Raw genomic sequence first — 23140 nt, forward strand, 5'->3', positions numbered from 1 at the left:
GCATTATATGGAACTAGTATGTACTTTGTTAAAAACAGGATGTTTTTAACTAGCATGTCTCTAACCTACTCAGTCTTTTCGTAAAGTTATCATAAGCATGAAAAAATTAAGACAGTTTAATAGTGAATGAACATGTGTACACAAAAAAAAATCATGAAGTGCTACCAGTAACAAAGAGACACACCACTTCTGAGTCAGGAACTCCCTAGGTAACAAATTACTATGAAGTTGAGACAGCTGTCTAGCTGTTTGTCTCCCCTGTATGGTTCTCTAGACACTTGCTACCTTGCCACTGTCAGCTACATTTTAAATCCAAAGTAATAAAAATTACTTTAAAAGGACATTATGTCTGTCATATAATTGAAAACAATCCAACTGCTGATGTAATTTTATATGTGGAAGGAACAGATTTCTTACACTACAGAACCATGTAGGTTGGAAAAGACCTTGAAGATCATCTAGTCCAAACATTAGCCTAACACTGACAGTTCCCAACTACACCATATCCCTCAGCGCTAAGTCGACCCGACTCTTAAACAACTCCAGGGATGGGGACTCCACCACCTCCCTGGGCAGCCCATTCCAACACCTAACAACACGTTCTGCAAAGAAATACTTCCTAATACCTAGTCTAAACCTTCCCTGGCACAACTTGAGGCCATTCCCTCTTGTCTTAGCACTCATTACTTGGTTAAAGAGACTCATCCCCAGCTCTCTGCAACCTCCTTTCAGGCAGTTGTAGAGGGCGATGAGGTCTCCCCTCAGCCTCCTCTTCTCCAGACTAAACAACCCCAGTTCCCTCAGCCGCTCCTCGTACGACCTGTGCTCCAGACCCTTCACCAGCTTCGGTGCCCTTCTCTGGACACGCTCGAGTCATTCAATGTCTTTTTTGTAGTGAGGGGCCCAAAACTGAACACAGTCATTGAGGTGCAGCCTCACCAGTGCCGAGTACAGCGGCAAGATCCCTTCCCTGTCCCTGCTGGCCACGCTATTTCTGATACAAATGGTATGGTATACAATCCCATTTTTGCATCTGCCTTGACGACTAAATTCCTTCTCTATATACATTATTCCTCAACTGAACACCTCAACGAATTTCAGAATAAATCAAAGTATCATACACATTCAGTTTCTAAATAGAGTAGGCTACAGTGTCAACCTGCTCATCTGCAGACCAAGACACACACCAAGGTCTTTCTGGAGAATGCGAGGCATGTGAACATGGAAAAATAACAGAAGGTGACTGAAGAGGGTTTGGAGGGCAACAGGTCAAGTAGTACTTAAAGTATAGGGACTGGATGAAAGAGGAGAGGACAAAGCAGCTCTAAGTCAGAGCTGGAATCAGCAAGTTTTGCTTGCCCTGGCCTATTCCCCTGGGAGATACACTGGTGAGGGAAACAGGAAGAGGGAGACAAGGTGGTAGCAGAGGGAGAAATGATGGATTATTTCTTGGGGTTATTGTATGTTTGGCCACTCATACGCAAGCATGCCCTAGATTACATAACCCAAAATTATTTTCATATATCATAGTTTAAGAGCTTAAAACCTACAACTTACCCATGCATATCTTTAAAATACCCCCTACAGCTTTCAGCCAAAAAACAACATATGTCAAATTATACTGTGTACCATCAATACAGGCTTCTGACTTATGAACCACAACAAACAGCCTTCAACAGTTAAACTAAACTGAAAATTTACGCTAAAAATGAACACAACCACATAACTACAGACTTATCAATACTATCTCTTTCAGAAACTTCATTAATGCTTAAACTATCCCATTTTCCCATCTGCCTTGAGGACTAAATTCCTTTGCTATACATTATTCCTCAGCAGAACATCTCAACTAATGGCAAAATAAATCAAATTATCATATACACTCAAATTTAAATACAGCCTTTTAACCTATAATTAATACAAGAAACACAACTACAGTATTATTTCCATAACATAATTTATTTTTTAAAGCAGCAAAATGCAGCGAGGCAAAGTACACAGTTTTTCTGCATGTCAGTTAGCACAGAGGAAAACATCCAATTTTCTTTATCTGTATTATAATTCAATCATAAATAGATTGAATTATAATTCCACTGACATCAGTTTTTGACAAAACTGCTTAATGTTTTAAGAAACTGACTGTGCACACACTATGTCATGCCATAAACAGTATTATGAAGCCTGCAAAATTCAATTATGAAAGTTTGACATTTGCAAAGAAAAGGTTGGCATTATTTTTAAAACATTCTAGAGAGTCAAGTATTTAAATTTCTAATAAAAACTCTCTTAACACACAGAACAATAGAGTCATCCAGAAAAAAACAGTTTAGGGTATTTTTTATTAAAAAGGCAGATTTGCTATTCCGAAGTTCTTGCAATTGTATTAGTCTCTTGTAGCCCAATATTCACCTAGAATGGAAGAACAGAAACTGGATAGGACAACCAACTGAGAAAAATTTCAGCCCATAACATTCATCTTTTTTTAAATAAGCATCAATGTACAGTGCAAATAGCTCAAAGAAACTGACTTTCAGAAAATAAATATTGCAAATACAGAAAATTTCATACATATTTTGGACTAAAAAGCAATAATTATATTGTAAAGCTCAGGTTTTTACCCCCTTACAACTTTATCTGATTGGTCAAAAATAAAAGTCAAGGCTCGTATTCCCTTATATGTTTACTACATTAATTATCACTAATTTCAATAAAATTTAATACTAATGAAGTCTTCAAATTTGCATTATAGATTTTGATGTTTTATTTGAAAAGCAAAATTCTGATTCTGTGGAATACAGCGTAAAGCACTTAAAAATTCACACAGGACAAAGATCCACCTCCTGAAGGTTACCTGTAGTATGACACTTAAGACTCAAGTCAAGACTTGGTAGAAGCCTAGATGTTCAGATTTCAAATCCAGCTTCGTGATAGAATGTTAAACTACGGACTGAGGCTTAAATCTACTGCTGTTGTTCTGCAACAAAAAATTGAAGTTAAGCTGCTTTAGTTACAGCCCTTCAGCTAAATCTTATGGGCAAGTAAATGCCTAAAAGACAAAATTATTTTCTTAAAAGATCTACTCTTTTCAAAGAGAAACAGCATACAATGATGTCCTGGTTTCAGCTAACATGAAATACAAAGCTTTTCCCTCAAAATCAAAAGCTCAAACAGAAATATTTTGGATTGGTTTACTAAAGAAAGACATCAAAAATAATTCCAAAGCTGAATGCAATAAGAAATTATTTCTTTATGTCTCCACTGTAGATCAACTGCTAGTAAAAAAAACCTCAATACTATACTTCAATGGATATACGGTACAGTTAGCCCTGAACTTCTGTTTCACTGCAAATGTAACAAATCAGCCATTCACTCTGGACAAAGCCCTATATCAATGACATCCCACACTACAGAAAGATTATATAATTTTCCTCTCAGTGTTGCTTTCCAACAATGGTCAGAAAAACTGTCTAGAAAACCTCCTGGGAGTATCAGTAATTAAGCTATTTGTTCTTAAGTTTGCTTTGCTTTGATTTGTTTCTTCGGGACCTTTGAGGACAGGAAAGGAGAAAAAAAATTAAATAAAAACTTGGGAAGGCACAGACAGTTCAAATCTAAACATCTATTCATACTTGAGATGCTCTCTCAAATTTTTGCATATTTAAGTGTTTGCTTTTGAAAGACAATAAATATCGTAATTGCCTTTTGAAGAGGCATAATTGAAATGCGAAATATTCTTAAAAGTTTGTGAAAAAAACATAAATCTATCAGTTAGGCATATTTTGGAATGTCTACAATTAGAAAGACTTTCTTGTCCAGTTTTCATATAACTCAGACAAAGCCTGTCTGGAGTCCAATGTTATGTATTTCAAGAAAGACTGCTCCTTGCTTCTCACTCTTGGGAACTTTAGTGGCACCGATAGGTATGACCTTCAGCTATTTTCCAGTGATGACAAAGTGTTCATAAAAGAAGCAATGGAGATCACTGTAAAGGCTTAGCTCACAACAGATGAATTAACGTTCTGCATTTAAAGCTCCTGGCATTGCAACATCACCTTTGGCTTCAGCGCACAGTGAATGCTGTCCCATGACAAAACACTAATAAAGATAACATCCACCTGACAAAGGTGAGTATCATTTTATTACACAAGCCCAGTTTTTGACAATGAATTTAATTTAGTTTCAAAAGCAGGCAGAGACACACCTGACATGACAACAGAGGGTTATATACACCCCAGTAGAAACACGGTGACAAGCCTTAAATATGTCAGAACTGTGGAAACAGAAAAGGAGCAGAATTACAGGATAAACAAAATGAAAATTAGAAGGGCAATCTGAAGACCTACACACGAGTACTAGCAGGGAAGAAAATCTTTATACAATAAATAAAACTGTGTCTTACAATCCGAGAGAATCTTAGAGGACAAGAACATATGTCAAGAATTCACATAACTGCCTCTGTAGTTCGGGAAGTGTAAAAAGCAAATCCACTAAAATTCCTGGGTATGGGTAAATGTAGAGAAAAATAGCAGAGGCAATGTTATAATAAATGTGGTCATCAGTGATACTGCCAGAGAAACTTGGAGAATATCAGAAGTGACTACAGAGCTCTTGGAGAAGCCATCAAGGGCATGGGGGCCCGGGTGGTGTCCTCCTCAATCCTGTCAGTGATAGCAAAGGGTGCAAGATCTCATCGGGATCATGGAGGTGTGGTGGGATGGCTCTCATGACTGGAGTGTAGCAATAAAGAGACACAATCTCTTGGGGAAAGACAGGCCAGGAAGATGAGGAGAGGGAGCTGTCCTTTACGTGAGAGAGCAGCTGGAGCATGTGGACTCTGCCTGGGGATGGATGCAGAGCTCACTGAAAGCTTATAGGTTAGGATTAAAAGACAGGACAGGCAAGGTCCCAGGAAAAGCCAAGAAGCTTGGCTTGGGAGTTCCTGCAATTTTCTGTATTATAACCTCACTGGAGTATCACAAAACTTGATTTCAGAAAATGTTAAAATGCACAATAAAGAGGGGAGTATCAGGGCTTTTGCCTTTTTTTTTTCCCCCCTCTCTTTTTTTAATGAAGCAGCAATCCTCCTCTGAGAAAATATGCAAATCTTCAGCATATAGTAATGACTCAGAAAAAACATTTCTTTGGTTTGCTTTAGAATCTTTTATTTTTGTAAATATCAGCACTAAAATATAAAGCTGTCAATTCATATAGTGATCTATTAGACATTTCCCAGTGTTTATGATAGCAGTTTTTCAAATAATTCCCTGAACTGCATTTACCTTTTCATTTACCTATTTTTCACCATTTTCAATAACCGAGGTAATTTCTGAATATTTTGCTGTCTCCACATTTGTTTACCAGTAACAAACCTCCAATACAGTCACTTCCTCATTTATTTTGACTCTGGAGACACATTTTCATGGAGCATTATTTCATTATGACTGGAAAAGAATACTCCTTTACATTATTTGTTTGCATTATTCTACTGAACATATTATTTACACTCATGAATGAAACGACCAGGGCTTTCAAATAGCAATGAAATATTTTTTCATTAAAGAATCCTAAAGCTTGACTTAAATCTGCTTCCACAGACTGGTAAGTGGAGGGAATACTAGTGGAACCTCAGCATAATCTTTCTCTTAAGTGAATTTTGGTAAGGACTAAGCACTTCTTAATTTAAAGCAAATAATTTTAAAACCAAGACTACCCTTACAGTGATATATCAGGCCAATATAATTAAGTATATTCAGGGTAATTGATTCCCAATTCTGAAGAATATGTTACACAATTTACAGTGAATTCTTGAGCAAAATTTGTTGCCCCCTGCTTTTGGAGGCAACCCTCTAATTTCTCCATTTCTTCTATTAAGCATTTCTTCATAGATTGTTCAATTTCCCAAGTCTTCATCACTGAATAGGAAAGACACAGCTCATAGAATTATAATTGATTATTCTATATTACCCATTGAACTGATTTGGGGACCTTTCTGACCGATGTTGTCTGCTTAAACTCAGTATTTCATTTGCTAGGCACATCTAAATACTACAGGTGATTATGAAAATTATTTCCTCATACAATAGTTCTTGCTGATCCCAAGAAAACCACCAGTGACACGACTTTTAACAAACGACACAACTTTTGAAGCATTCTGGTTCCCATGCTGAACCTGGCTTTCCTACCCTAAGGCTAGACTAGAATAGCATAGAATAGTTCAGTTGGAAAGGACCTACAATAATCATCTAGTCCAACTGCCTGACCAATTCAGGGTTGACCAAAGTTAAAGCATGTTTTTAAGAGCATTGTCCAAATGTCTCGAACACTGACAGGCTTGGGGCATCAACCACCTCTCTCTAAGAAGCCAGGTCCAGAGTTTGACCACCCTCCTCAGTAAAGAAATGCTTCCTAATGTCAAGTCTGAACCTCGCCTGGCACAGATTTGAACCATTCCCAGGCATCCTCTCACTGGATCTCAGAGAGAAGAGATCAACACCTCCCTCTCCACTTCCCCTCTTCAGGAAAATGTAGAGAGCAGTGAGGTCATCCCTCAGCCTCCTTTTCTCCAGACTAGACAAACCCAGAGTCCTTAGCCACTCCTCACAGGTCATTGCTTCCAGCCCTTCCACCAGCTTTGTTGCCCTCCTCTGGATGCATTCAAGGACCTTCACAACCTTCTTAAATTGTGGGGCCCAGAACTGCACACAGTACTCAAGGTGAGACTGCACCAACACTGAATACAGACAGATAATCACCTCTTTTGACCAGCTGGCTACACTTGTTTGATGCTGTGAGAGACTGAAATGTTCTATGACTGTCTCAAAGCCTGCTTGTGTCTGTGCAAACCTCCAAGATAAGCTGCTGCGGCCTGTGAATTGGTCTGGGGAATGTCGCCCAGAGAAGTGGCAGTGTATTGAAAGATGCAGCCCCACTTCTTCGCAGTTGCATTGTCAAACTCCTTAGATAAGTCTCAAAGGGGCAGAGGTGTGCTGAGCTGGCCCCATCCTGTAGCCATTTGTGGCTCTATTGTGTAGGCCAGACCCCATGCATGCCTTGCTAATGAACTGACAAGAGGCAAACGTTCCTGCCCTGAAGCCAGATGCAACAAAACCTGTGGGACCAGAGAAGAAAAAAAAAAAATCTAAAGGTGGGCTGATATGCTAATCAGTGGATAAGATGAACTTAAAAAGGCAGCAGAAAATTTTGCTCAGTGTGCATCTACCATCGAAGCCAGATCCATGTGCACCCACCACCGAAGAACTGAAGACTGAGGACCAACAGGACGCTGCTGGATCCATGGTGGTGACTATTCTTGCAGCCCTATCCCGCATCCTTGCTTTACTTCTGTCTTTTCCTTCCATTCTGTCCTATCGCTACCCCTCTTCACTTTTTTAATAATAAAAACCTGTTTTGGGTATACGGCATTTGACCTCGTTTGTGTCTTAATCTTGTTCTTGGGATCATATTGAAACCTCCCCCAACACTGGATCGGGACAGATGCATCCCAGGATGCAGAGGTTTGCCCTTTTGGCTGCTGGGGCACATGGCTGACTTATGTTGAGCCTGCTGTCAACCAACACTCCTAGATCCTTTTCTGCAGAGATGCTCCACAGCCACTCCTCTCCCAGTTTATACTTGTGCCCAGAATTCAGGGGACTTCAAAAATAATTTATGCCCATCTACAAAGTACTTTTTATGCAAACTGCTTCATCTAAATTTTGACTGTTAGTTCTGTCTCATGAAGCAAACTTGAAAATTTAGTGAGTGACCAGCCTTATCATCCCTCTCTAAATACAAAGATGCAAATGCAGTGCTCTTAATTAGCACGGGCCTCACAAGACCAAAATCATAAAGATAGACAGAAAGAAGATAGGACCTTGGCTTTTAATCTCTAAGGTCTTTTTTCCCTTTATGTCTTGCAAGAGGCTTACATGAATGTGTTTATTCAACAAATAAAATCACCCACTCCTTCCTCCACTCAACTTATTTCTGAGAAGAGGGTTTTTCCCCAAACCTTACTTAACAAAATTAATGACTGCAAATAACAAATAGTTTTCTAATGAGAAAAAACTATTTGTATATACTTACAGATTTCAAATTTACAGAATACCAGACCTGAACTTCTGAGTTAAGAATTAGTTCAATAGTCACCTGCTTAATGTTAAGATATACAAATAACATAGTACAAAAATAGCAAAAATTAAAGTGCAATCTTTTGAACTGTCAGATGTTTGAGCTAATAAGCACCACTAGTAAATTCTCTCAGACCTGTAAGGGTTGGTCTGTGAGGACTGAGGAATGCACATCCTGGGGATGCATGTCCATGTTGAGTGGAAACAATATGCCCAAGCTGGTCCCACACTCCAGAAGAAGTCACCAAGATCTCTTAGCTCTGTGCTCCCCAGGGTTTCCTGCTCTAGAAGCTTTATTTTACACACAAGAAGCAACCCTAGGTTTGGCAAGTACTGGTAGTGTCTATGAGTTGAAATGCTTACGACATGGTATTAGTTTGAAATCCAGCCAGCCTGCTGACATCTGTGAATATGACAGGCCAGTCTGGCCAGTGTTACTTGTTTTGTCTTAACAATGTGAGAGTTTCAGTCAAAAATAAACTCAAAAAATACTCCACTAGGAGTTTTCCTGATCTCAGCAACAACTAAAGGCAACACGTGCCATCAGAAAATGTAGTAGTATAATCATAATTTTACAGGCATGTCAGAACGAATGCACCAGCCACCTCAAAGTTTTTTTGACCACTCAGCTATTACAAAGAATAGTAGGACAATACTTTGATTTAATGAAAGCTTTTTCAACAGCTTCCTTATTTATCATAGATATAGCTTACCTGTCATGCAACTTCAGTATGTACCACAGAAGTCAGATCAATGCTGAAGTATTAAATCACAAGAGTTGCAGAGATTGGAAAACATGCTTCCAGCAGATGCAGTGTTCTATAATGTCCTAGGTGCACTGTTAATATTCTTAATCTCCTCTAAATCACAATGTTGTCAGGGAACACAAGCCAACCTAAGGAAATCTGGTACAATACTTTTTAAATGCTGCTGTAGCAGCATAAAATGAAACAATGAAATTAAATACTAGAATCAATACATTTTTCCTTTACTATTTACTTCAGAACCATTCTTCACATAAGAATGATGCAACATAGTTTCTACATTCAATCAGTAATTATGTAGTAACAAGAATACAATAAAAACCTGTAATGGATGTATTTACATGAAAACTGTAAATTTTGCTAAAGATTATATTGTATTAAAATCCAGTATGAACCTCCCAAAGCTACACAGGCTCTGTTCCAATTTGCAATATTAACTGATATAAAAAAAACCTATTTCACATTTAAACATCAAAATCGACTACAAAAATAGATGCTAAATTGTTAAGAATTAATGTTTCTCAATTTAAAAAAAAAAAATGTAAGGAAAAGAGCAAATTATTGTTTATGGTTTCAGGTACTCATCATTCACACATTTAAAGGTTTTTTTTATATAGCAATATGTAGCGCTTAATCAAAAAAAATCAAGAATGAAAACATTAAACCCCCACTCTGAACTACAGCTAACAGAATGCACAGTTCTGCAGAAACAGAAATAATTGTAGAAATAGCAAACTTAAGAGGAAGCAGTTACTGATCCAATCAAATGAGATTCAAACTGTAATGAGATACCATACTTGATATCTACAGCTGTTCTACGGTTTCCTTTTTGTGTTCTTTACCATTATTTATTTTTAAAAGCTTTGTGATGTCTTCAGCCAATGTCTTTAGCATTTGGCATAAATTTTGTTTTGATGTGTTTTCCTGCAGCAACATCAACATGCCACACTCTTTTTACCTTGTTACTCAGCATCACTGATGTCAGCAAAGCATTGTAGGCTAGGAGTTGTATACAATCTGTCAGTCGGACCACTGTTGTAAGAAGTTTACACCATGTTTTCTCAATATCACATGTCCAAAAGATGTCAGAGGGCTGTCTATTTCATGGAAAAACAATCTAATACATTTTTATTTTATATTTTGCTCCAATGACCCCAGAATGCCCTATGGTCCCAACATGCCTTAATGCCCCAGTTTTGCAAAGGAATACATTGTGCCTTCTCACTACATACTTTTTTTGATTTGTTTTTTTTTCACAAAGGTTTCCAATCCAGAAGAGACTACTAGAATCAGTCTGTCCATAGTCCCTGAAGTATGCCTCATTAGAGAGGCACTGGAGTAGTTCAGCTTGCTGACTTTAAGCCCTTTTCAAGCTTGCTTTCTCTCACCATACATTAAAAAACCATAAGAATTAATGACTGGGAAAAAAAAAAAAAAAAAAACAAAAAACAACCAATTGCATAACACCAACCAGACTGCCTGACACCCAGGGTTTCCATGCCCAAGACCAACCAAGCAGGCTGCATTTGTGCTTCCCATGGTAATCACTGGTACAGAAAGGAGCAGCAACGCATGACTCAGTGGGATAAGGGATAGAATAAGTCGATTGAGACAGCATGCAGACACTGGTGGTCACAACAGGGCAGTACAATCCAGTCTAAGGACCAAGTGGCAGCCAAAGCTCAGTGTTGCACCCTCTGCAACACAACTGTCCCTCTGCTACCCTGACACCCAAGCAGAAGTAGTGCTAGCAGTGGGTTCCCTAGAACAGCTTATGAGCCGGCATCTCAGACACTTTCATCTTTCTCCAGATCTGGAGAGCACAAAGGCTTCCATAATGAAAGCAGTTCCCTTTTCCTCACTACGAAACTATGTAAAATCCCCACCAGTCACCTTCCCATTTCCCTAACACAAACAAAACCTGTAACTAACCAGTATCATTAGTCAGCGCTTAACCCTTATTCTTATTACTTTTTCCATAAGTCCTCTTAGTGTTTACATCAAAAAGTGAAAACAGCTGTAACCCAGCATTAGGGCATTAAGATGTTGACTCAAAGTGACTGTCCTGTTAGTTGGTGGGAAGTATGACACACAGTAATTCAAGTTTACCTAAGAATACATTGTGACTGCAGAAAAACATAAAACCAACTACTACTGCAGAAGATCACTTTCCACTGTTTATAACTTTGACAAGCTTTACCCTTTTTCAGTTAATATCCTCTACTCTGTGTGTTTAGCCCAGAATTAAATGACATTTTTAACAGCTCAACCAGAAAACAGGGAAACAACTGTCTTCCCAAACTAGAGAACCACTTGTACTTCTTTCACTAGCTGCTCTAGTAAACTTACTCTTTCACTAGAAGATGGCTTTGCTATTGCAAAACAAAACAAAATAGAAGTCACTACATTTCAAAATCAGGCAACACAGAGAAATTCCTAAGCCATTCCTTTGTGTGGCTTGCATTCTTTTCATGTTGACAGCTTGTAAAGGTACTGCACAGATTTACAGGTAATTCAGCAATGCACAAGCCCAGAGGCAAAGACAAAATAGTATGTCCTAAGGAGTAGTTGTCTCTTTCAGCTCCAGAAAGGAGGGTCAGGCACTGTGATGGAGATGGTTTGCCAGAAGGAACAGAGTCTGTTGAGAACAGCATTTTACAGAGGTGAACCTGGACTGGTTCTTTTAACACATTTCTTGCAAGAGCTGGTGTCCAAAGATTTTAATTTTTTTTGTTTAACAAAATGTTTTTTGACTTACTTCCAATACTTAGTTATGCCCTCCCAGTGTTATGGTAGAAAAACTGAACCAGTTTGTATATTAACAAAAATCGTATTTCCTAATAGCACATAATTTGAAAAAGTACTAGTTACTGAACTATTGCCTGGAATAATGAAGCATTACGATTTTAAAACCTCACTAACTTGTTCACTTCACAAACCAGTTTGACAACGTGAGGGCTCAGAAACCCTATGAAAATACCACAGCTGAAAAATTTCAAACAGCTCAGATGACCTGCAGTTGATATACAACTGTCAACTATATATATATATATATATTTGTAAACAAGTACACAGCCTGGGGTGCGACAGGGGAGAAGAAATTCTGCAATTTTGGGGAGAAAAACCTGCAACATTTTTCTGGAGGTCAGTGTTTGTTAAAACAGATTTACACTAAGATATTAGGGAAAGTGAAATTAAGTACCAATTGTAATAAGACAAATACTAAATGGAAGCCTGAAAGAGATGGTCAAGGAAAACCACAGGAGAAGTAAGTGTCTTAAAAAACAGCTTGCGTTTGCTGTCTATCTAAAGAAATATTAATTCAATCAGAACATCAAAACATCACAGCTGCTGACAGCCAAAACACTCTGATTTCAATGAGAAAGTTTGGTGCTTCAGGAATGGAGAATGATCAGAGCTATAACAGGAAGACAGGATAAAAAGAATACACTAAGATTACAGCACCCTATTATATCTTCTATGATACATACCATATGTTCCCATGTTAAGTAGTTACTTGGGGATAAACCAAGCAACCAAATTAAAGCTATATGTAAAAAACAGCTAGGAAATTGGATGAAATGAATGATTAAGTATTTACATTTTTAAGGGAATATGATCAGTTAAAAAAAAAAAGCTGAAGCTGAACAGTGCTAAGTATAACTTCTCTTATCCCATGTTGTTTTGTCATTACATTCACATATTGGCTACTGCTCCAAATTTCAGACAAACTTGGAAAGAAACAGTCTTTCTCTCAGCACTGACAGATACTATATTGTACTGTGAATTATAGTACAACAGAACCAAGGGTAATAACTGTCATTTTAGGCAGTCATACAAAAACTTAAGATGGATCTTGGAATTACATTTATATACTGCCATCCAATTAATTTTCTGTGAAGAAAGAAAAAATCTTAGAAAGGAACACAGAAACGATTATTAACAAGACATTAACACTGAACAAAGGCTCTCCTTTATCTAATCATTAGCACACTTCAACAAGAATCAAAATCCAGCAGTTTGGACACATCATCCCCCAAAAATCTTTGAAATGTATCAGTGTGCAAATGAATTCTTTTCCTCTTTTACTTAAGAGTGCAAAGATCAGATCCATTAAACTGTCAGGAACTGATGCTGATGCCACTGCAGCAACCATAATAGGTCACAGGATGCAAGTAGGCTACAGCTACATTGCAGCTACAATGTAGATGAGATGGAGTTGCCACCGAGTTACCACTATTAATAGTTCATTTGAGCAATCTTACATTTCAAATGCATCCACTGAAGGAATAACAGAATTTTTAAAATTACCATTTATATTAAAAGAAGGGTTACCCTTTATTTTATAATTTTTAAGAGAATCACCAACTACAAATGATGACAATTAGCCTGTCTTACTTAAGATACTAAATAAGTTTTTATGTTGTAATCGAGTTGTTCGAAATTAAGACATAACCCTGTTTCACTGTAAGAGTTTTAGCAGGTTTGAGAAAGGCACTAATAGACAAAATTAACATGTCAGTCATACCTTTAGCCACAGCTTCTTTATACTTTTCTTTCGCAGAATTTACTTCTTTTATTAGTTGTCTATAGCTAGATTTTAGTTTCTCTAGTTCTGTCTTTGTGACCTTTAAGAAAATAAAAATATGAAAAGTATTAAAAATACTTATCCTCAACATATAAAAAATTCACAGCATTAGTGAAAGAGAACTAACAGGATTTATCTTCCAAAAAAATGATGTTACTGCTTTCCACTGGCTTGAGAGAATCTTAACGGGTTATTATATGGTGTAACAAAAATCAAAATCAATAGATGCATATAACGAAACAAGACGCCTTAAACAGAGATCCCCATCCACATCAGTGTCATGAAAGATACGTTTAGGAAATCCAGCTAATCATAAACACTATTGCCCTTTAATGACAAGGTAAAAAGCACCAAGAAGATGCTTAATAAATCATACTAGATGAAAAAGTTCTATACATAGGAAGGAAATCTTTAGCACCTAAAAAAAAAGCAAGATGGAGGAATTTTTAGATATTACAGTTCATACAAACAGCATAGAAACAGCAACTTTGCATGAACCAATCTATCTGTTTTAAGACTTAAATCACTAAAAAGAAAAAGAAACCAAACAAACCAAAAAAACAAAACCCAACCAAACTACAGTGCAACACAGCACTAATTTTTTTTTGCAGTGGAAGCAGCTCCACTGAACATGACATTTTTGGACAAAAAATTAAAATAAAGTTGTCTCTTCTATCCCCAACTTTCATTCATTGTGTGACAAAATTAGTGCACTGTTCAGAAATAATCACAAATCATGAACTTGCAAACAAAAGCTAATGATGAACCAGCCACTACAATACCAAAAAGGTGGCATATATAGTAAAGGATAGTAAAAACTTCGACAATAAGAAAAATACACTCACAACAGGAAACCATCGAAGAGGAACTTAATTTAATGGAAGTGCTCCCCTCAACTACTGTGCAGAAAAGGAAGTCTGTTCTACAGAAAAAACTTTTCCTCTCACAGCTGGCATGAAGAACACTGGAGTTCACAATTCTCGTTTTTTTCATGAGGCAAGGCCCAGATACCACCTACTTTCACCTTCAAGAACAACATCTGAAAACTTAACGGAATTCCTCAAAGAGCCAACAAGGTGCTGTCTACAGTTTCTATTTCTGGGCCAACTGTGCAAATATTTAATCTAAAGGCAGGAACTCTTCTCCACAACAAACCCATATTCTTGTATTTCTACACACTGTAAATTATATTCACAACTGTTGTTATTACAGACTAATAGAGGTGATACAGGAAAAACTAACTTTATGACAAATTTGTAACATAAAGACACCATGAGAAATGGAGGAAAAGATTAAATTAGAAAGTAGTGAACACAATTAAGACATAAATAACATTGAATTGCTCCTCTTATAGAAAGCTAGAAAATAAAAGGTAGCCCATCAGTATTATGAAACCTTTGTAATAATTGCAAAATATATTTTACTGATTCTTAGACTATTCTTCCAACAGACAAAAACAAAACCAAGAGCACCTCTGTCCCCAAATAACACTTAAGGAACTAAGACAGCCAAGGATTATCTTAAAACCAGTTTTTATATCAAAAAGTCTTTCCCACCTAAGTAGCATGGTACTTTACTTTTTTTCACCAAATTCCATGAAGAAAGAAAAAAATATTCGATATCTTAATGGGAATTGGAATAAATCTACAAGATATGAGTTTTATTATATTTGTGTAAAAAACATGGCATTTCACTGTCTGTAAGGATTTTATCAAAAAGGTTTCTCACTGTAGAGGTGTCTTGAATAGGAAAGGATGATACATATGCATTTCACCTAAAGGAAATCACATTTTTTTGCCAGCATACCCTATAGACATGAACTGCACAGACTCCAATCATCACAAGGTCTGGATAATGTCCTGGGAAGTAATAAGTATTTTGCTTCTGTGTGTAACAAAAGCAGAAATAACACCACAGAATATGAGAAGTATTTTGAATTTCTGGCAACCATTCTGTAAGTGCGCCAGTGACACAAAACGTTTGAACAAACAACGTCAACTAACAATGAAAGAACATATTATATCAAACAGACTGCTATTCAAATGCATCTTAGGAAAATCAGGCAGGGGGGAAAAAGAAACCCAAACAACAATGTAAGCTTATTCATCAGGATGCAAAATATTTGCATGGCCATGCAGACCAGACCATAATTAAAGTCAACATGGTTTGTAATTAATCATTTGGGGAGTGCTCAATATGCACTACATTTTTTGCAAAAGCCTTATTTTAAAAGACAGTTTTATTAGATATTTTATTAATTTATTAACAGAAAAAATAAATGTTTTGCAGTCTCTTTTAAAAGTATACCTGAACTTCCAGCAGTCTTGTTTCATCTAGCCTCTCTTTCTTATGTTTCTTTCTTTTTCCATTTCTCCAATTCTCTACAAATTTATTCTCTATTATTTCTAATGTATGCTATCAGTTTTTCATCTTCTTCCATCCTGACTATTTTCAGATGCACCAATTTGTAAGTGGCTGTGAGTGATTACTTGGCTTGGAAGTTTTTTCAGGTAAGACAGCCTACTGACCATGCTTCAAAACGGATACACTCCCCATAGCCAATACCTGGGGACGATGCCAAGATCCTAGCATATTATGAAAGCAGTCCTATTAGAGCCAACATATTTAACTTAATATATGCTTAGTGCTAGTTTAAAGTTCTTCTCATAACAGCCTAAGAATCTTTTACTCATCAGTCCTGATATTTGTACTGTACTACTCAGATGTTACATTTTAATTATACTACTCCAAATCTCAAATTCTCTGCTGGAAGAAAGAACGCTTTTCCTTCTCTCAGTAAACTTTTCAGACCAGCAATTTGATTTTTGACATTTGCCATTGAACTTCCCCCAGACAACCTGAATAAAATGGTAATTTCTGTCAATTTTACTGACTAGATGCAGTACTTTCAAGATAAACAGGTCAACTGACATGTAATAGAAAAGCCCCCGAAGAGCTCCATCTGCAGCCTTAATGTTTGGTTTACATTTGATTTATATTTTAGAATAGGAATTATAATCCTGTTCCCACCCAAATCAGTCTGGACTGTCAAGGGCATTCATTAACAAAAGTTTTCAGAGCCCTGGTCCCAGGGATGTCTAGAGCAGAATGAGAACAGGAAGAGAGATGGAATAGAGGAGTGTCACACAGAATCATCCTCTACTGGAACAAGAGCATTTCCAGTGGTATCTGTCCATAGAAATTCATACAGAAGAAAGTTTTCCACCTCTGCCTTGTCAGCTAGCAAGGGAGACAAAACATGGAGGAAATAACTAAAATTTAAACTAGGCATTCTACATACCATAAATCACTAATTTTATCATAGCACAAACAAAAACAGAGGAACTAAAAGAATCCACTCTCAAGATGCTACTTTTTAAACATACAAAACTATAATAAATTTATAAAGCACAGTTGAGTAAAATACCTTGTACATCTCTGCTTCAATTTGTTGATGAACACCTACATAACTCTTCTTAACTTGCTGCTTATCTTTGATCATCATTGTAAGCCTATGCAAAGGCCCAGAATTAAGATCCTCTGCATGTGTCTTCATTATTTTGCTCAGCTGTTCTGTTTGCTGTACCACGAGCAACCAAGACTATAAAAAAAGTCAGAACAGAAAAGCACTTACTTATTCTGGCTTACAAATAACCAAATGATGAACATGAACTGTGGGAAAAGATGCATAACTGTTTAAAACAATTCAGTAAAAAAATAATTTTAAACTTACCCAAATGCACTTGAGATCTTCAAAAATAAAGTTTTTCCTGTTGCAGCAAAATCATTCCTCAAACTCACTCATTAAATCATAAAAAAGCACCAGACAGAACTACAACATTGTATGTTCACCCTTCAGCACTGTCCTAGTACTTCTGAACACCAATGAAAGCTTTACAGCCTTTTTTGGAACACATCCCCAACATCCCTCACAAGCATATTCCCCTGTACTTTGTTCTCCTGTTTCCCAGCCACAGTTACTCCATTCAAGCTAACTCCTCTGCCCTTGTCTAAACACCTCACAGTAATATGCATCTGAGTGGTTACTGTTTAAGACCATCAGCTGCTTCAAATAAATGACAGCATCAGAGTCAGGTCACCAGTATCACAGCAGAAAGCGCTAACAGGTTTTTACACGAGCATTTACTCATCCGTCTTAGTAACTCAACATCTTTGTGTACCCTTACTTTAATAACTTCCTTGGTCATTCTGTCAGTCAATTTTCAGGAAGCTTAATGTTCTGTTCGTGGCTGTGAATTGTGATTAAGAACTGTAAGGTGAACAGAGAGACTTCCAATGCACCACAGACACAAACACGAAATTAAAGTTCAGTTCAAATAAAATTATTTGTCACCCTAAAGATCACTGTCACACTTTGCTGATGAGAACAGTACTGAATTCCTTAGAGATAACTCCCTGACAATGAATGCTATGCTATATCTAATATTTCAGAATGGATACATGCCATACAATTATCAGGTTTTGAAGGCAGCTAGCATACTAGTTCTATAGCATTTATCTTATTCTTACTAAAGCCATAAATCTACCTTAGATCATCAAAACTTAGAAAATTAATTTGTTTGGTGGCTGGGGTTTTTACAATTATATTTTATTATTTGAAAATATAAAAAGCTAAAGCAAGAAGCTATACTTCAGGAAAGGCTTCAAAAATTGAAATTTATATGAGACAGAAAAGGAGCTGGGTGGGGACAGCAGAAAAGGCAAAGCATTTCCCTTCACAGAAGATAACCACAATTCATCAAAAGCAATCAAATATAATATTGTTCGGTTTAACAGTATTTTTTAGACATACATACACACCAAAAAAAAGCTGTTCTGAAGCAGTTAAAAATACTGCTTTTCTAGCATTAGCAGTTGCTGCCACCACACCCTCCAGCAAGTTTGCTGTGTCTGCATGAAAAAAATATAGGACAGATTTTCCCAAACACCATTTCTCTCACAGTGCTCACTCTTGCTGTGCACTTAAAACAAATAAAAACAAAAAACATAACAGATTAGACAGCTTGGTATTTGGCTTTGATGCCACATAATACCAAAAATTTAATATATAGGTATTTTAAATCTTAGGAGATGTAAGATACTAGATGTATGTCCCATAATATTTGGTCATACTTTGATTCTGTAAAGTGTCAGGAAGAGAGAAAATGTATCATGAAAAAGTAAAGCAAATTACAATAAGGTGACTAAAGTAATAAATAATTCAGACATTTTAACTGCCAAAACCAATAAGACACTGTGTTGCTACACAACTTTAAAATCCAAGGTGACAGTGAAATTTCAAGGCAAGCCCATAGAAACAATCTATCAGTAGCATATGAATATTTTTGCTTTATATAAAAATGTAGAGATCAGCAATGGGTCTTGAGAGGAAAAATGGTACCTTCTCAAACAAAACAAAAAAAAAAGGGGAACAAAAATAATTGTGAAAGAACAACTTGAGTGCCTATGTCCAAAACAAGATTTCAAAACGTGACACACATGACTTTCTTCAATGCAAAAAGAACACGGCTTAAGTCAGACCTTCAGCTTCTTAAAATCTATTTCCTCGCAGGAAGTGTCCATGTCACTGACATGAAACGTTCTAGATTGAGTTAGCTACATGAAGGTTAAGGGTTGCTTATAACTTATAATACTAAATACCCTGATGCCAATGTTCCTTTATTGTTCTACCCCTTACCTGTACTGTTTCATCCCCTAAAAGAATTGGAAGACAGTTTACCTAGCACATAAGAGCAATTCTAGTGCGGCAGCAATAGAAATTACTAGCCATATCACCATCATTCTATGCAAAACTTTGGGATCCAACAGTGTAAAGCTTGAAAAAAAATACCTGACATTTTACCAGTAACAATGCTTTAATACTTCTTTACCAAAATCATCACAACTTAAACAGCAACAGCTATAACAAATAGTGTATAAGAAACATAACCAGGTAAACAGCATTTCAACCACACTACCAAAACGGATGAAAAAAAAGGTAATATGTCACAAAATCACAGAATCAGAGAAACGTCTAGGTTGGAAAAGACCTTGAAGATCATCCAGTCCAACCATTAACCTAGCACTGACAGTTCCCAACTACACCATATCCCTCAGCGCTATGTCAGCTCAACTCTTAAAACACCTCCAGGGATGGGGACTCCACCACTGCCTCGGGCAGCCCATTCCAACGCCTGACTACCCGTTCTGTAAAGAAATGCTTCCTAATAACCAGTCTAAACCTTCCCTGGCACAACTTGAGGCCATCACCTCTTGTCCTATCACTTATTACTTGGTTAAAGAGACTCATCCCCAGCTCTCTGCAACCTCCTTTCAGGTAGTTGTAGAGGGGGATGAGGTCTCCCCTCAGCCTCCTCTTCTCCAGACTAAACAACCCCAGTTCCCTCAGCCACTCCTCGTACGACCTGTGCTCCAGACCCTGCACCAGCTTCGGTGCCCTTCTCTGGACACGCTCGAGTCATTCAATGTCCTTTTTGTAGTGAGGGGCCCAAAACTGAACACAGTCATCGAGGTGCGGCCTCACCAGTGCCGAGTACAGGGGTAAGATCACTTCCCTGTCCCTGCTGGCCACGCTATTTCTGATGCAAGCCAGGATGCCATTGGCCTTCTTGGCCACCTGGGCACACTGCTGGCTCATGTTCAGCCGGCTGTCAATCAACACCCCCAGGTCCCTCTCTGACTGGCAGCTCTCCAGCCACTCCTCCCCAAGCCTGTAGCGCTGCTGGGGGTTGTTGTGGCCCAAGTGCAGCACCCGGCATTTGGCCTTATTGAAACTCCTACAGATGGCCTTAGCCCATCGCTCCAGCCTGTCCAGATCTCTCTGCAGAGCCTCCCTACCCTCGAGCAGATCAACACTCCCACCCAACTTAGTGTCATCTGCAAACTTACTGAGGGTGCACTCGATCCCCTCATCGAGATCATCAATAAAGATGTTAAACAGGAGTGGCCCCAAAACCGAGCCCTGGGGGACACCACTCGTGACCGGCCGCCAACCAGATTCAACTCCGTTCACCACAAGTCTTTGGGCCCGGCCATCCAGCCAGTTTTTTACCCAGAAAAGTGTGTGATCATCCAAGCCACAGGCAGCCAGTTTCACCAGGAGAATGCTGTGGGAAACGGTGTCAAAGGCCTTCCTAAAGTCAAGGTAGACAACATCCACAGCCTTGCCCTCATCCAATGAGCAGGTTGCCCTGTCATAGAAGGAGATCAGGTTTGTCAAGCAGGACCTGCCTTTCATAAACCCATGCTGACTGGGCCTGATCATCTGGTTGTCCCGCATGTGTTGTGTGATGGTACTCAGGATGAGCTGCTCCATCAGCTTCCCAGGCACCAAAGTCAAGCTGGCAGGCCTGTAATTTCCTGGATCATCCTTCCAACCCTTCTTATAGATGGGCGTCACATTGGCCAATTTCCAATCTGTTGGGACCTCCCTGCTCAGCCAGGACTGCTGGTAAATGATGGAAAATGGCTTGGCGAGCACCCCAGCCAGCTCCTTCAGCACCCTCAGGTGTATCCCATCCAGTCCCTTCGACTTGTGTATGTCTATGGGATGCAGTAGGTCACTGACTATCTCCTCCTGGAATGCGGGGGGATCGTTCTCCCAGTCTCTGTCTTCTGGCTCAGGAGGATGGATTCCCTCAAGACAACTACTCTTGCTATTAAAGACTGAGGCAAAGAAGGCATTAAGCACGTCAGCCTTTGCCTCATCACTTGTTGCCATGTTTCCTCCTGCATCTAGCAGGGGATGGAGGCTCTCCCTGGTCTTTCTTTTGCTGCTGACACACTTATAGAAACATTTCTTGTTGTCCTTGATTGCTGAAGCCAGATTAATTTCTAGCTGGGCTCTAGACCTCCTGAGTTCTGCCCTGCATAGCCTCACAGTGTCTTTGTCATCATTGTGAGTGGCTAGCCCCTTCTTCCAAAGGCCATAAACTCTCCTTTTCTCCCTGAGTTCCAGCCAAAGCTCCCTGTTCAGCAAGGGTGGTCTTCTCTGTTGCCGGCTTCTCTTACTACACCTGGGGACAGCCTGCTCCTGTGCCATTACGACTTTCTTCCTAAAGAGTGCCCAGCCTTCCTGGACCCCTATACCCTTCAGGACCGTCTCCCAAGGGATCCTTTCAAGCAGGTGCCCAAACAAGCCAAAGTCAGCCCTTTGGAAGTCCAGGATGTCAGTGCTGCTGCCCCCTCTCCTGGCCTCTCTAAGAATAGAGGACTCTATTATTTCATGATCGCTGTGCCCTAGTCATCCTCCAACCACCACATCATCCACCAGTCATTCTCTGTTCACAAAGAGGAGGTCCAGCAGGGCACCTTCTCTGGTCGGTTCACTCTCCAGCTGTGTCAGGAAGTTATCTGCCACACATTCCAGGAATCTCCGGGACTGGTCCTGCTCTGCTGTGTTGTATTTCCAGCAGATGTCTGGGAAGTTAAAGTCTCCCACAAGAACAGGGGCAAGCAATCGTGAGATTTCTCCTAAATGCTTATAGAATATTTCATCCACCTCTCTGTCCTGTGTGGGTGGCCTATAGTAGACTCCTACTACAACATCTGCCCTGTTGGCCTTCCCCCTGATTCTAACGCAATGACACTCCACGCTGTCTTCGCTACACTTGTGCTCAAAGCAATCATAACAGTCCCTAACATACAGCGCCACTCCACCACCTCTCCTTCCTTGTCTATCCCTTCTAAAGAGCTTGTAGCCATCAACCGGCACGCTCCAGTCATGGGAGACATCCCACCATGTTTCTGTAATAGCCAGAACATCATAATTTTCCTGTTTCATCATGGCTTTAAGCTCCTCCTGTTTGTTACCCATGCTGTGTGCATTGGTATACATGCACTTCAGATGGGCTGATGTTTTGTCCCCTTCCCCCTTCAAATCTAGTTTAAAGCTCTGTCAATGAGCCCAGCTAACTCCTGCCCCAAGATCCTCTTCCCCCTCTGGGACAGGTGAATCCCATCTAATGCCAAATGATCTGGCGTCCTGCATACCAACCCATGATTGAAAAATCCAAAGCCCTGACTGTAGCACGAGTCTTGGAGACACAAGTTCATCTGTTGAGTTCTCCTGTATTCTTCTTCATCCATCCCCACAACTGAAGGGATGGAGGAGAACACAATTTGTGCCCCGAACCCTTAATCAGTTTCCCCAAGGACCTGAAATCTCTCTTCATTGCTCTAGGACTTCTCCTGGTAATGTCGTTGCTACCTACCTGAAAAACCAAGAGAGGGTAATAGTCCTTGGGTCTCACTAGAGCAGGGAGTTTTGCTGTGAGGTCCTTGACGCGTGCCCCAGGGAGGCAGCAGACTTCCCTATGAAGCGGGTCCGGTCTGCATATTGGGCCTTCGACATCCCTCAGAATGGAGTCACCCACTACAATGACTCTTATGGGGTTCTTTTTAGAACTGGTTTTAATACCTGGTCCAGAACAACCCGGCCTTGGTGGACCTTGGTCTTCCTCCTTGTTTGTCTCATTTTCTTCCTCTTTCTCTGCTTCATTCACAAGTTCCAGGGCTCCATATCCGTTGTGAAGGGACACCATGGAGAACAAGGGAGGATGGGAGAGAATTCTCCTCTCTCCCTGAGCAGGGACCTGTTTCCAGCCTCCCCCATCTCTTAGTCCCCTCCTTCTGCTTGG

General features: G+C 39.1%; 1 protein-coding gene across 8 annotated transcripts in view; it reads right to left on the minus strand.

Moving 5' to 3' along the window:
• The window catches only part of FER (FER tyrosine kinase), a 213131-nt gene that overhangs the window by 169406 nt on the left and 20585 nt on the right, over positions 1–23140 (minus strand). For 5 of the 8 annotated variants that reach the window (XR_012627031.1, XM_074855734.1, XM_074855735.1 and 2 more), the window contains 2 exons: positions 16909–17082; positions 13422–13521 (listed from right to left, as the gene is read on the minus strand). Coding sequence is in view for 7 of the 8 variants with exons in the window: in XM_074855734.1 (XP_074711835.1) it covers positions 13422–13521; positions 16909–17082 (274 nt within the window). In the remaining variant the exon portion in view is untranslated. The other 3 variants (XM_074855741.1, XM_074855740.1, XM_074855737.1) reach the window with 3 other exon arrangements.

This window comes from Strix uralensis, chromosome Z (assembly GCF_047716275.1).
Source record: "Strix uralensis isolate ZFMK-TIS-50842 chromosome Z, bStrUra1, whole genome shotgun sequence".
Classification (NCBI taxonomy): Eukaryota; Metazoa; Chordata; class Aves; order Strigiformes; family Strigidae; genus Strix; species Strix uralensis.